Source organism: Magallana gigas, chromosome 9 (assembly GCF_963853765.1).
Source record: "Magallana gigas chromosome 9, xbMagGiga1.1, whole genome shotgun sequence".
Lineage (NCBI taxonomy): Eukaryota > Metazoa > Mollusca > Bivalvia > Ostreida > Ostreidae > Magallana > Magallana gigas.
In genome coordinates, this window is record NC_088861.1 from 38,382,257 (window position 1) to 38,398,403 (window position 16,147).

At 34.6% G+C, this 16,147-nt stretch overlaps 1 protein-coding gene and 1 long non-coding RNA gene across 2 annotated transcripts; both read right to left on the minus strand.

The window, feature by feature from the left end:
• Positions 1-3,755: 3,755 nt before the first annotated feature.
• Positions 3,756-6,951, minus strand: LOC105320808 (cholecystokinin receptor type A-like). Its single transcript, XM_066071751.1, has one exon. It carries the CDS (start codon positions 6,719-6,721, stop codon positions 5,495-5,497), a length of 1,227 nt encoding a protein of 408 aa, XP_065927823.1. The 5' UTR covers positions 6,722-6,951; the 3' UTR covers positions 3,756-5,494.
• Positions 6,952-11,754: 4,803 nt separating this feature from the next.
• Positions 11,755-13,850, minus strand: LOC117691466 (uncharacterized). Its single transcript, XR_010709493.1, has 3 exons — positions 13,674-13,850; positions 12,206-12,338; positions 11,755-11,997 (listed from the first exon to the last, which is right to left on the minus strand). It is a non-coding gene; the product is annotated as an uncharacterized lncRNA (long non-coding RNA).
• Between the last annotated feature and the right edge of the window lie 2,297 nt (positions 13,851-16,147).

Below are 16,147 nucleotides of genomic sequence, written 5' to 3' on the forward strand. Positions count from 1 at the left end.
CTATGATAAGATCAAAGGAATTTTAAATTGTCAATACTTATAGATGGAGAAACACGTATTGCACCGTGTAAACCGTACCACATCTCGAGTGCAATTTGATTTCCTATATGAGTGGGTCTTATATTTTCTAAAAGTCAGTTGGAGAAATTTTCTATTTTACAGTTGGCATTAGTTATGGGCGGCGGAAAGGGTTAAAAAGACGTTTATGCAAAACGAACTAACATACTACATGTAAATTACACCGATGCAAAACAAAATCTAGCGTTTATTTAGTGCATTACTGTTGGTTTTGCATCGGTGATCGTTTGTTTTGCATCAGTGTCTGTTGGTTTTGTTTTAAGCTGGTCTGTTTCGTATTTTATTTTTTTGTTCGTTTTGCATAAATGTCTTTTTTTTTACCATTTCCGCCGCCCATACAGTAAGTACTTTCGTTAAAATAGAATTGGATGGTCCCCTGCCCTAAAATCCGATTTTATCAGATAATTATTTGGCTACTTTTAACATGAATGAATAAATGAATAAATGAATGAATGAAGGAAATCAATGAAATATTAATTCTTTCCTGAATGATTGTTTGGATCTGATATATACATGTACTAATATAATCTTCAAGTTAAAGTGCATGTAGATATACATATATATAATTCAAAATAAACAGCTGAGCACAAGTGTATATCACTAGACAAAAGTCGGATTTTCTGGTACAACCTATACTTAGTACATATATAGGTGTTGGCCGTATGGTACTTAGACGGTCAAATTGGATCTATACACACTAGTACAGTGCATATACTTTTTAATTGTACTTCAACGAATGTCTTGAGATACCGGGATAGGAAGTTGACTTTTTGTACTCTGAGCCACCCATTAACCACTATATTGATTCATTCAAAAATTATTTTTAACCTGATTTTCCATGGGAAAAACCTACTCATTGAAATGGGGAAAATGGCAGGCAGGCGGGCGGCTGCCAAAATGGTACCCCTTTTGTACTGATAAATCCTCCTACAGTTTTCAGAATAGAAAGTTTTTTTTTGTTTTTTGCAGAGCAATTGTACATACATTAGAGATGTGCATATTAAATGCACTTGGATTTTGATTTTTGTTACTTTTTGCGAAAATAACCAGCTGTTGAATTTAGTCATTTTTCGCAGAATACATGCACAGTGTCATGTTGTGAATTTTGAATTTACCGGGTGGCAGTAAAGTTGTCATGTTGTGAATTTTGTATTTACTGCCACCCGGTAAATTCAAAATTCACAACATGACAACAGTACCGATCAGACTCATCCTAACACAAGAGTAAACCCCAACTAAACCCTGGGTTTACTTTTGGGGATTATACTTGGGGTTTACTCTGGGTTTACTTTTTGAAAATTTGGGCCCACTCGTGGTTAACTTTGGGTTTACTTGGAAATTGCTATTGAAGTCAAATTTATGCATTGAAGTGTGAAGCAGACCTGTTTTCTTCTATCTTACCACCCCACTGCCTGAAATTCTTGCCTCTTGTATATTCCTATTACACAGTTAGCGTCTGCTTTCAGGGGTATACTTCTGACCGGGTTTACTCTCTGTGTCCACTCTGGGTTTACTTTGGGTTTACCCTGGGTCCACTCTAGTAAACCCAAAGTAAACCCCGAAAGTAAACCCAGTGTTTAGTTGGGGTTTACTTTCTGTTAGCTTGGGTCTGATCGGTACTGCATGTGCATATAATGTACATCTATTGTACGGATAAATTCTTATACAGTTTTCAAGATAGGACAATTTTTTTCTGCATTTATATTGCAATTGGTCGTTTATCTGAAATGTGCAAATTACTTTGATTTTGATTTCTGATTATTTGTGCCAAAATACCAGATGTTGAACTTAACCCTAACCCTAACCCAAACCCAGCCCTAACCCTAGTCTGTCCCAAGATAATTTTGCAGCACATTTGGACGATTTTAAATAAAATACACATACCCGTGAAAGAAGCGCAATTGAAATAGTTGAAAGGGACAATTTTCAAGATAATTTCATTGACACATTATCATCTTTCACTCGGAAAAATTCACAGGAACGAAATCAGATTCCTCACGGAGATTTATAATGGGGAATGTTTACATCTTTTCTCCATTGCGAATACACTCGGAATACATCGCACAATTTTTCTACGTGATCATCCGGGCTTGCTGCAATACAAAATCCCCGTAGACATCACATATGTTAGCATTGTATCAGAGACATAAATAACATAAATGTTATTTATGTCTCTGATTGTATTGAAACCTGATAAGCTATCAGGGGCGTTTCGACTGAGAAATCTTGGAAATTTTTCATACTTTTGAATGAACATCGTTTGAACCCTGGGGTATTTATAAATATCAAGCAATTAAGCAAAATGTGATTCGAGGATATCTTGAGACAGAGTATAAGTCATTTTCTCGCAGAATATTGCATATAGAGTACCCCATTTCTCTTGATAGGTTGTGTTTATTATTTTAGGATACAGTTCACACAAAAATTACAGGTTTCCTGTCACATTGACAGCTTTTTTGTTGTTGTTTTCGCATGTGTCGGCCGTCTGGAATCTCGATTAGATTCACTGCCAGTTTCTTTCATGTCATGTCATTCGAAACACCCCCCTCCCCCACACACACACATACACATTTCTCAAGAGATGCTTCATGTTTATGAGACAGTTACATTTAAATATTATCACAACAATAATACTGGTTTGTTTCCGCATTCATAACTTATTTAAAGTAATACAAGTACATGTGTACTTAAAAAAATCCATCAACAACTTCATAGTTTGATAGCTCTCAGGAAAACGTATTCACTATATAAACTATAACAAATGTAAACCAAAATTTATAATTTAATTGCTTCTTTTAAAAAAGCCATCCAAAATATTTAAGATATTAAGTGGGCTGGATGGCTGTGGTCATTTTATAGATTAAATTAATCTCCTTTAGAAGGAGAGCTGAAAGATAAAGTGTTTAAATATTACAAATATTCTTTACTAAATGATAGTTTATATATGAAAAAATCAAATTTTTAGTAGATCTTATGGGTAATTTATTGACCATCCAGCCCCATTAAAATTAAATTAAATTAAAAAAATAAAAAAAAATAAAAAAAAAAATTGCCGGAGTCATGCAAGTGTATACATACTTATATATAGCATACTTATAAATACATGCAGCTATACAGGCTCTACATGAACCATGGAGTTTTAATTAAAACACGATCAGATAGCGTGATCTTTGAAAGTCATTTTGCCATTATCATTCAAAATGTGTATTCTTTCAACATTTTTATTTCACGGAGAGTTGACGCAGAGCTATATTTCAAAGCAGTTTTAAAATTATTATAATTCAAAATTTAATACATTGGTTATATCTCTAATATCGATTTTTTTTTTGTTGGTATTCAAGGACCTTTCTTATGAAATGAATACTAACATTTTATTTAAAGCAACAATCAGATACCAAATATTGATATTCTTTTTGAGCACCAGTTGAATATCAAATTTTGAATACAGTATCCATGCAGACCATTGCGAAATGCCTAATGTAAAACAAATGCTCCCAATCTAGTATTCAAAAGTTCGTACTAGAATTTCGATGGGTCAGCTATAAACTCAGTCTTCCAGATAAAGTCAGTCCCTTGAAGATTTACTTGACTGATGATCCAGTTTTGTAATTTCGATTACTTGGATTAGAGGCCACAGCGTTCCCGTTTAACAAAATTAACAGACTCGGTTTAAAAAAACTGTCTTTAATTCATAACCATTGCTACTATAGTAGATTCCTAACATACAAATCAACAATAAAATGAACTCATTCATAACAAATAAATTTTATATATGTACTGTGCATGAATAAGTATATATTTTCATTCACCGGGAATTTTTTCCTATATTTCTAAAAATCGATCTTTGCAACTCGGAAGAAAACATGTATCTCAAATGAAATTCATAAGAAATTTAGTTATAAGCTGTAGTATTAGATGAAACATGTATATGGTAAAATTGGTTTAAACTGGGAAAAATAACATCCAGCATATATACTGCATGGCATTACCAATGTAGGAAATGCATTAAATGCGAACACTTGCTCCCCATTATGTAACATACATATTGATACACTAGTCCTAGACATGTACATTCACCCACGTCATATCAGATATGAATATGTAAAAAAAAAAATCAACAATGAAAGGCTTTCTCTTTGATTCATTGGTATCTATTTGAAGGTTGCAATAATTCCTGGAATAACTCGTGTCAAACTGCAGGAGGGGAGTAACGCGTATAGAACTATAGTTACATCCACCATTTTAGTATAATTCCTCTATTTTTTGCGGAAACTGATTGTAATTTATAACTCTGTGGAAACTTGCTTGACAGGACTGAAATCAACACACAATTATCCCTTGAAACATTCAGCAACCTAAGAAAAATCACGGAATGCACGAAATAATCATGATGATGTAAGACTCAAATTCCCAAAGAAGACGATTTGGCTTTTCCTTTTAGCTAACCTACTGATGTACATTAACAGTACTAGTATTTTTCTTACTTTTTACGATTAATTTATCAATTTGAAAAAAGAAAGATGTAAATATAAACAATAAAATGCTTCCTTTGATTATATATTCGTGTGGGTCATGGAGCCGAGTTGGCGATCAATGAAGAAAAAAATACATAACCCACGTTAGCGGGTTATGTATTTTTTCATATCCCGCATGAATCACCAAAGAAAGCATTATATTGTTTAAATGAGCCAAGATTGAAAGCATCTAACCGTTTAAATAAAAGTTAAAATAACAGTGCCTCTCTATGTTTTTGTGTGTTGCTGAGGATATAATGTTCCTGTCTTAAAATCTTTTGTCCATCATGCAGAGTATTCGGAAACTCAGAAACGGAAATTATTTTTTAAGAAGAGCAACCGTTGCATGAAACAGCAACTCACACACGTGAACACAGATACTGGTGTGTTTGGCTTCAGAACAATGTCACGTTTTACGTACATGATATGTTCATGTATATATGAATACAATTTTAGGAAAATTGAAACAAATGGACAGTCAGACAGACAGACAGACCGATTCTGTCATGCGCTTTACTAGAGACGTTGTTGTTACCTACACATCTACCAGGTACGGATCCAGATCCGGAGGGGGGAGGGGGTCCGAAAGATAATTGTGTTTGCCAGAGGGGGTCCGAGGCATATTTGCGATAAATATACTATATGTAAGTTTAATAAATTTTAATTTTCGGGGGGGGGGGGGGCCTCTGAACCACCCACGCACCCGACCCCCCTCTAGATCTGCACTTGCCTTCACATTACAATTCACTCATGATTATAAGATGATGAGGAAATAAATACTTGAAGAGTATCTCCGATATCAATGACCTTGGCTTTATGTTAATCTTAAGTGGTACGTGTAAATGCATTAAACTAAAAAATACATGCATGGGATATTTAGCTAGTTTGAAAAAGAGCTAAGATCACCGAGAACAGCATATTTGTTTTGGTTTAACAATGATGCTAGCACAAATGGCCTTGACCTCTTTTCTAAAGGTCAAATCGAAATATCCATAGATGAAAGGGTTTACAATGTTATTAATGAGATGTATTCGTGGTAGAGACAAAACTAAATTAAACACCTCAAAGCTCGAATCACTAATAAAATATCTCCGAAATCTATTGTTCTCAAAGTACGTGTACAGAAATACGAAAGTCGGGAGGTTGGTGATCGCGTACACTATCACGACAACCAAAAACATGATGGTAAACCGGTTTTTTGCATTATTCCATGCTTTGTGTTGTCGTCCACGATGTTTGCGAACCTGTGTTAGATCAGTCAAATTTCGGGAGGTAACCTCACTGGACTCCACGATGTCGGTACTGTGGACGCCGCTTTCGTCGTTAGATTCGTTGTTGGCTGTGTTCGTTCCTCGATCGTCCGACAGTCCCGCCGTTCGCGATATTGTGCGTGATAATTTGTTCTGTCTGTACTTCTCGTAGATTATCTTACCCATTGGCACGTACAGTACTATCATGGCCACCATGTTTCCAAACTGCACAACGAACAGAGCACTGTAATAAATCTTCCACCAAATAGTGTTATCTTTAGCAGTGGCACATTGGTGGTACGGTAGGACCTTGTTATGCAAATGTGGAGGAAGATCGATGACGTCAGCAAACTCTGTCGTGTTCGTTCGACCCTGACGAACACCAGAAAAGTACAAAAATGGCGCACATGAGATAATAGAAACAACGGTGATGATTATAAGTGCGGCTCGCTTCCAATATAGCGTCATCTGTGGATGGTGTGGACGACAGATCTTAAGGTACCTGTTGACTGATATGACGAGCAACATAAGTACCGACACAGAATTGGTGGACCAAGCCGCAAAAGTCGACAGTCGACACCCGACGTCAGATGTGAAAATCAGTCGATGAAAATCAAAGTAGAGAAAGACGAAGCTTCCGACAGCGCACGCAATGAGGTCGGCCACCGCCAGATGGGGCATGAAATAACGACCTTTGAGTTGCTTACTCTTGCGTTTGAATAATTTCCAATAAGCGGCCAGGACGAAAATGTTTCCGATCGTTCCAATAACTATAATGGCGATGGTCACGGCGGATGTCTGGGCGCTTCTTTTGGCAAATAAACTGTTAAGTTCCAACACAAGCTCATATGAATAGCTCGAACGGTTCCTAGCACTCATGTTGTCGAACAAAGTCGAATGTATAATAGAACTGATCAAACCTGAATTTTATTGCGGCTGCTTTTTCCCGTGAGTGAATTTGTAGTGAGTACATTTTATGTGTTTCATTTCCTCATAAACCTAGAATCATATACAGGGCCAGAATAATCTTCCGTGTCGCTGAGATACTGAAACAGATTGGTGCACGGGGTACTCGCGTGCATTGCACGTGTCATAGCGGAACTACATCCGGGTTTATAAAGAAACTCACGCCATCTGTAACAATGATATCTTATATGGTTATCAATTCTTTATTGTGTATTGAAGTTTTAAACGTACACGTATTGTTTTGGGCTTCGAATGAAAATAACTGAGTTCTTTTCTCGGCAATTTTGATCTGTAAGTAAGACTCTGTTCCTCAGGTGTTCAGTCGGTGACCCTGGCTAACAGGTGATATCTCTTTGGATTTTGTAGATCAAATTATTGTTTTGAATAGAAGTACTAGTACTTGGAACACCATGTACTTGAGGAAACAAAGTCATGTTTCTTCTATAACTAATCCATTATTTATTATATGTAAAAAAAATGATTGTTTAATCAAAAATTTAATAGTTAATAACCATCTCAGTAGGCGTTAGTTTTTATAATAATAAATCTTTAGTTGTTGACTAGGCACGGGACAATTAATGCCTTAATTTTGACCTTGATGTAGGGAGAGGGCTAAAATGGGCTGTGCCTGCTGCCTAATCCCATTCAATATATTATATTGAAGAAAATAATTTGTTTAAATCAAATCAATGCCTTAATTAACTTAAACATGGAGAAGGTCACATTTGATTTGCCTAAGATGATATGTAGCTCAATTATGTGAAAGCGTCACAAGGAAAAGGAAAAGCTAAGACATTTGCTAACGAATTTTTAGTTAGGCCTAATTTACTTTTCGATTTATTTTAAATCAAATACCGGAACATTTAGTAAACATCATCAGAAGTTTTTAAAATCTTTTTTTTTTTGAGATTTAAGATAAGGTATTCAACAGTAGAATACAAAAGGACCCACAGTTTCTAATAAATTAACGAGTACTCGACTATCGCTCGACTAAAACCCACCGACTTATCGACTAAACCCATCGACTTACGACTAAACCCACCGACTTATCGACTAAACCCACCGACTTATCGACTAAACCCACCGACTTATCGAATAAACCCACCGACTTATCGACTAAGCCAACCGACTACTCAACAAAGCCAACCGAGTGAAATTGAATTCCTTAGTTTAATATCCAACTATGATCTTACTTAATATTTTTCACACTGAATGCATATGGATTTGACTTATTTTTAAAAATAGAATTCGAAGAAAAAATGCGAGAACTCGTTATACGTATTTGACACAAACAGGGATATTGCAGTGAATCGTGGTATGCATGCATGGACAGATTTTTGTATATAGATATATTTTTATTAATATATTAAGGAAATGCATACAAAACATTTAACCTACATGTAATAAGTTCTACGAAACAGATCTAAATAAGACAGTGACAACCAGTACAAAATAAATACCGGGATCAGTCATTACCATGACAGTTGGGTGGTCCACACATAACCCATTACATCCAATTAAAAAAATAGTGATGATATTCCTAGTCCCCAGCTAATATTTAGTAAGGAAGAAATTAGCCGAATTCGATTGTTTTTATACGTATATATAATTATTTCTGTTCATAGCACATGCGACAAAATTAGAATTGCCCATTAATACTGGGGTTAGGGGTTGGTGGGGGGAGGGTGAGGGGGGCATTTGCATTGCTTTGTGGTAGGTTATATGGATCATGCAATTAACGTGTGTTTATTTTTTCTTTCCATTAAAAAGGTGTTAATAAGCATAACAATTTATAGGAGGATAACATGAACGGGAAAAGCATATCCCCTCCCCCTCTCCCACACGCCTACATTACTCTAGATTACAACGTTATGTAATTTTTTCTGCAATGATCGTTACCTCATAACCTGCATGAATCATCAACCAATTTTCGACCAATCGCTAAACGGGGCGTGTGATTTCAGTCTTGTCAGTTTGTATTGAGCTATGAAAAAACAAGTTTCCGTAAGAAATAGAGGGAATCCTACTCAGTAGATATTAAAATATAAATACAAATCTCGTTTTCAGTTCTTTGTGAACCATTCATTCACAGTCCTGACCAAACAGATTCCAATGCACTGTACATGTATCTCTGCTCGATTGCAGCGCACTTGGAATCATGGCTGTCTTTATTATCACCCAATTTGCGGTTTTTTTTTTTTCAAATGCGACATTGTCGAATTTTTCGTCAATTTTAGCTGCAGATATGTGGTTCTACGGAAAAATTCAAGCGGACATCACAGGTTGTCTATAAGACCTCATAAATCTAATATTTTAAGACCTTCATCTGTAATAATAGTTCCAAATTGATTGCTCTCCTAGTGACAGTTTTGTCAAGTGGAAATTCTTGCTTTGACGTTGTTCGTTATTGATCGATGTTGTGCTATTTAAGAAATGAACTCAATGTCTACCCAAGTTATACTCGTATAACCTGGGTTGGGGCAATTTACGCTTTTTAATCCGCGAAGCGGATTATAAAAAAGCGTAAATTGCTCCAACCCAGGTTATACTACCCAAGTTATACTCGTATAACCTGGGTTGGGGCAATTTACGCTTTTTAATCCGCGAAGCGGATTATAAAAAAGCGTAAATTGCTCCAACCCAGGTTATACGAGTATAACTTGGGTAGATATTGAGTTCATTCCTTATAATTTAATTTTTTGTAATTTGCTGTACAAATTAAGTCCGTTTTGCTTTTTAAAATGATATTAATCTGTTCAAAATTCAAACGTAACGTCAAGCGGATAAGTACGTTTTTGACGTTGGTTCATTAGGACGCGTCTTGTGACGTGCAAACCAGGTTATACCAATTTAATTAAATTTGTCTATCACATCAAATGCCGCGTTACAACCAGAATTAAATTATATTAGTATAAACACTAGCTTTACATGCCTATATCCAGGATTTGCTTTCAGCAATGCTTGAATTGAACAAAATCCACCGCCACGGCATATAACGTGCCCAAATATGGAGAAGTGACAAAGGTCAAATATCTCCTGACTCTTTATTTTACAAGCTGATTGATAATGCGCATTTTACTTTTACAGACTTTATATGAATAATACTAATGAATTGTAATAAATAGACCATATCAATATAATTTCTTGTTCGTCGGACATCAAATGAAAAAATGTATACGAGCGGAAAAGCGATTAAATAATAAAATTCAATTTTTACTTAGGCGAAATTTTTAGGCGGTAAATAAATCAATTTGTACGGACGGTTATTTTTTCTCTACTTGTTTCTGATTTATAAATCAACACTATTTAGAAATTTATTTCTTTACGTTTTTAACTTCGTTTATTTCCGTTAGTATTCGTATTATCTGGTTTACTTCAATACTGGTTATTTCATGCACGAGCGCTTTCGCTCTCAGTATAAATAGATTTCCCGGGGAGTATTCGATTAATGCGACGTTCGTTACAAAGCAGCATAGGCTGTCTTTGGTTTTCCCTACCCGCCCTGACCCAAATATGTTTTTTGAGATTAACTAATATTTTGTGTTGCCATTTATTTGTATGTCGAATGGATATTAAAAATGCGATTTGTAACGAACGCACCAATCCTAAAAAATCTGGTTTTGTTTTTCAACAAATTAGTCAAGAAAATATTTATTTTCGGAGTGAAACGAGGGAGAAAATAATACGAAAAATAGAGCGGAAATAGAACAGAAAAAAGCACAGAATTTTCTGGATGCGGGAAATTAATTATAATATTATTTGTATGGTTTTATTTTTTTATTTAAATACGAGCGCGTGAGGTCCGCCGAACAAGAAATTATATTGCATGCATGGTATGGCCACACAGTTTATATTAATTCTATGCAGGATTCAAAGATTGGTAGAGGGCCGGGGCCACGCGCACATTCACAAATTTTCTGTACATTTTATAGTTAACATGAATAGACTTGGGAATAAAACGCAAAAAGACACTAAATTGGTTGCTTGGGTTAACTGTTGCCGTGGTAACCAAGGCTATAGATGAAAAAGAAAATTGGAAATGAAATGAAAGTGCAAATGATAAAATAGCGTGTGCAATTGCAATCTTAATAACTACTTTGAAGCCGTATAACAAGATTTTGCTTATTAATCTCATCTATATAATAATTTTTATGTTATGTGGAAAAATCAGTTACCCCGAGTAAAGACAAATAAATGTGATCATATAGTTGATACATCATACTGGGTGAACACTTAAAACTTTGGTTCAGTGTATTCCACCTCAAATTGTTGCCACAATTCATCTTAAATAAGCTTTAAAGCCATTTTGACATTTGTTACCATTAAACAGGACCACGGAGCAATAAATAAATGGCGTTAAGCTTTTTCTCTTATCAAAGCCTATCAAACTGTAAAATATGAAGAAATCTGGTGACTATGCATGGCCACTGAGTTTTCATTATCACACAGAACTGATCCAAAAAACACAATAAAATTCCTTTCTTCTATAAAAGAAATAAATGGCATAACCTGCTGACACCGGGAATTATTATTATTAAATGTTTTTGCAATGCAGCAACTGTAATACTCGTACAAAACCTAAATCATACTCGTACAAAACCTAAATCAAATCACATATTTGTATCATGTTAAGAGGGCTGGCTGGACGGTCGGGCCTCATGGCAATGTTTAATTAATACTTCACATCACAGAGAGAGAGAGAGAGAGAGAGAGAGAGAGAGGGAGGGAGGGAGGGGGGAGGCTTATATATTCAGAATGGTAGCTCTTTATAAAGTTACGTAGACATTCAAACTTGTAAGTTAAATTATTGATTTTTTTTTCTTCCCTAAATAATAGTTTTAGCTTATCAAATTTTGAAAACTTGAAGGTAGATCTGATGGCTGACCTCTCAGTCTCCTTTAGTTAAAACATAAACATTTGCTTTATGTAAAATGTTAAGTCTCTGATATTAAACACAAATCTTTATTGTTGCATTCTATTTTATGTACACAAATGCCAGATTCAACATAGCACAAATATCATGAGCACAATTCTCACTTTATTTGTTTACAGTAAAACATTGCAGTAATCAATCAGACTCAACACAGTAACTATGCCGCTTCTGGTTTTAGCAGTCCCAATTCATCTGGTGGAATTCCCAGCTCTTCGTCTGTAAAGTCATACCATTTAGGTACTACAAAATGTCCGCCCTGTAAATCAAAAATAGAGAGAAAATGGTCAGTAATTTACATGCTATAAATTGACTCAAAGCTCTGTCTTTGACATTACCGGGTATTCATAATTGGTCAATAATTCATGTCAAATTAGAAGAGAATGCACAGAAATGCAAACACATGAATTAAAAAAACAAAAAAACAATAAGGCCTAAAGGTATAGTTTTTATACAGTTGCACTAACCGTCCAGTGGTCGTAATGGGCAATCATGAAATATGATATTCTGGTATATGCCAAGAGCATTCCTATGGTACCAAAAAAAAGCACTATATCATTTGGTGGGGACCTCCCACGGAAAACCTTGTATGTTCTTTCACTGAAAAAAGAGATGCACAATAGCTTTTTAGTAAATTCAGTAAAGCATTTTGCAGTGTATGACTCTACACTGCTGATAATAGTACACAAGAAATTCATGTTTAAAAACAGAATTACTGTTTATTACTTAAATACACATCATATACAACCCCTAACGCAGGGGAGTCAACAAAAAGTATGGGGGAGTCGATTAACTCCTCTTCTGAAATGGACAAAATTTAGGTCTTGCCTTTTGTAGGTATTTGATACTATTTATAACTAGAGTTTCCAAAAAATATATTCAGCACAGAAGAAAGCAATAGTTGGACTTTATGTTGGTCATCAGTCCGAGTGCACTTTGAGTCTATAGTCTGTCCCAAGATATTCATGCTGCACATTTGGACGATTTTTAATAAAAATACACTTACCTGTGAAAGAAGTGCAATTGAAATAGTTGAAAGGGATATTTTCCAAGATAATTTCATTGACACATTATCATCTTTCACTCGGAAAAATTCACAGGAACGAAAACAGATTCCTTACGGAGATTTATAATGGGGAATGTTTACATTTTTGTCCATTCGGAATACACTCGGAATACATTGCGCAATATTTCAACGTTATCATCCGGGCTTGCTGCAATACAAAATCTCCGTAGACTTAACATTTTTTAGCATTGTATTGAAACCTGATAAGCTAACAGGGGCGTTTTGACTGAGAAATCTTGGAAATTTTTCATACTTTTGAATGAAGATCATTTGAATCCTGAGGTATTTATAAATATCAAACAATTAATCCAAACGTGAATCCAAAATATCTTGGGATAGAGTATAGTACTCAGAAACACTTTGAAACTATTTGATAGATTTCAAATTCACCGTAATCAAGTGGTCAAAATATGCAAAAAATAGAAAAATCTTATTTATGGGAAAACTTGCTAAAGTCTTCCAAAAGTTGTTGCATTTGATATATATTATATATACATTTATCTAAAAAGTCTAAATAATATCAAATTTTGCTGATCATGTTGATGACATTAATAACACAAGCTGGAACAGTCTGAATTTAACAGTTAAATCCCAGTTAAAAGTTTCATCTTCATTAGGTTTAACTTGAATTTCCTCAGAATAGTGCAATAGTCAGATAGTGAACACATTCACTAGAGCCAATATATTTTCAAAGGGATAAAAACATGTAGTCTAAAATTTATCTTTTGAAAGAGATAATGACAGCACATAATTTTTCCATCCAAATTTAAATGCAAACAGCTTGTTTTCTGTAAAATAACGAGCAATATTCAAAAAGTGGATAAAAGTTATACCGTAATGTGTGTTATAAAATTCAATGGGACACATACCTTGCAGGGATTCCACGAGGATGACCACCGAATCGTGAGGCGGACGTGTGAATTTTTCTGTGGGAACATCGTGCTAGCTGGGCAGCGCCAGGCGCCAGCAGCCGCGATAAAATCATTGTATTTTTACCGTCTTTTTGATGTCCCCACAACCCAAAGTGAAGGACACCTTTCTTGAATGAGAACCAGTTTATTATGGACAAAATTTTTATTTTCGGATAAAATTGAAAAATATATTTTAGTGCATGTTATGATCAAATTAATCAAGTGGGACGGGACCCTGTCCGATGAGGCCAATTTTCTGCTACTTTATATATATATATATATATATCATGTGAAGTTAATAATTTTTCAACTTTAACTGTCGAATCCACTCCGCGTCTAGTATACGTGCATTGAATTGTTCACTGAACTATATGCTGCCAATATCCAACGATGTCGTGTCGTCAAATGCCAGACTTTAAAAAAAAAAAGGGGGGGGGGGGTCTCAAACAATTTCATTGGAATTAAACTTTTAAATTTGTCAAATGATATTTTGGATTACATGTCATTTTTGGTCTATACACTGATGTATATGTATATGATACATGTATATATGCACTTAATAAATCTTGTAAGTGTTCACTCTGACAAATAGAATTATTTGAAAATAAAATAAAATATGAAATTTTCTACATTTTGCAACCGACAAGACTCCTCAACAATGGCACAGAAAAATGAAACAACACTGAATGAAATCAATTACCCGTAAGTCGCCATGACAAAACCTAAAAACAAGAATTTTTCAGTAAGTGTTCTTCATTTCAATGCCAACTTATTACGACATTTGTCTTTAGTCTAGTTTGAAATGAAATCAGGATCGCTACATCGTGCATAACAACTCGAGAGTTAGATGGAAATCATGCGGACATCTCGACGACAAGACAAAGGAATGTGTTTATTTTAAATGGTCAGTATATATACATATTGAGTGAACACTTACAGCTTTGGTTCAGTCTATAATGCGTTGCAATTCCTGCCCAATTTTCCACACAGCTGTTATGGAGGTTAAAAAATATCGAACGGACGATCATCCTAATTTTTTTTTCAGTTCGGGAGCAACGGCTACAGACCAGATACTGTTATAACAAAATTTAAAGTCACAGAAAATGACATGATTCTCTCGGATGCAATGATGCAACTATATAGTACTCCACTACTCCTACATGTAAGAGTCCTGCAAGGCAGTGTAGTCCTATGGTCATTAACCTGATACACACGGGTCAGTTTTCACAATACCCTGAAATTAATTGTAAAATTGTTACACTGAAAAAGTAACAGATTTTTTTTTATATGTATAGAAAACATGTTTTTCAAAGATACATTAATTGTAACACTTATATACACATGGTACAGGTCAGCCGAACAGGAAACTACTAGTGCTATGCTAACTACTTAGTAGGTACATGAGAATATGTACAGGCATGATCGATTCAGGCTCCAGGATTATGAAGCAATCTAACACTTAATTAAAAAATTGTACTAATGTCTTAATGTCTCTTGATTGAAAAAAACCAGAAATGCCTTTAAAAGTGCCTTGATATAAAATTGTTAAATACAAATTTCAATCGTCATTTTATGATAAACAGTCATTTAATGACTGACTTAAATTTTGACTTATGTCTGAAATTGCTTCATGATCCTGTCTTCATTCGGTATCTATTAAGATAAGATGATTAGAGGAATACATACAATCAAAACAGATCGAATCAAACTTATAATTAAGACGCTTCTGAGGAACTCGACTCACGCATACACATATACGTATGTACATATTAAGCTCAATGTGTGTCGCAGTTTATTGCACTTCAGTTTCCGCACACTGGAAAGTAGAATTTGCCCTCTTATTTAAAATACATGTATCATTAATTACGGGACATATGGTATTCTTCCCATGTACACTGTAACTACATGTATATTGTGTATCTAACGACAATTGTCGTGTTCGATAAAAAAATAAATCGCGTAACGTTTTGGTTCAAATTTGTATTTTGCCTTTAACCAGGACACAACCAAAATGAAATGATATTCTGGTTGTCTACTTAGCTATATCTATACAAAGACCCTTCATAAATTAAGTTATGGGTATTTAAGAAATTAACACAAGAGATGCCTTAATTAAATGTAAGATAGGTCAAATCTTTATTGAAAAGAAAATTAAAAAAAATCAATAATTTATCACCAATTGATTAAAATGAAAAGAAATCATTAATCTTTTTAAAACTGAATTAAGATGTAAGAATTAACATCAACTGAAACATAATTATGTGTTTTGATGATGCAAGCTTAAAAGAGCGTGGCGGGAACGACAACTCTGGTTAGTCCGTTCCATTTCCAATTTTATCCGTCTAATTCTTTAAAAACAGTTTTTTTCTTTTTAAAAGAATATTTGTGGTTGCTTATAATTATATATTCCCAATCTGATGATGCAAAATGAA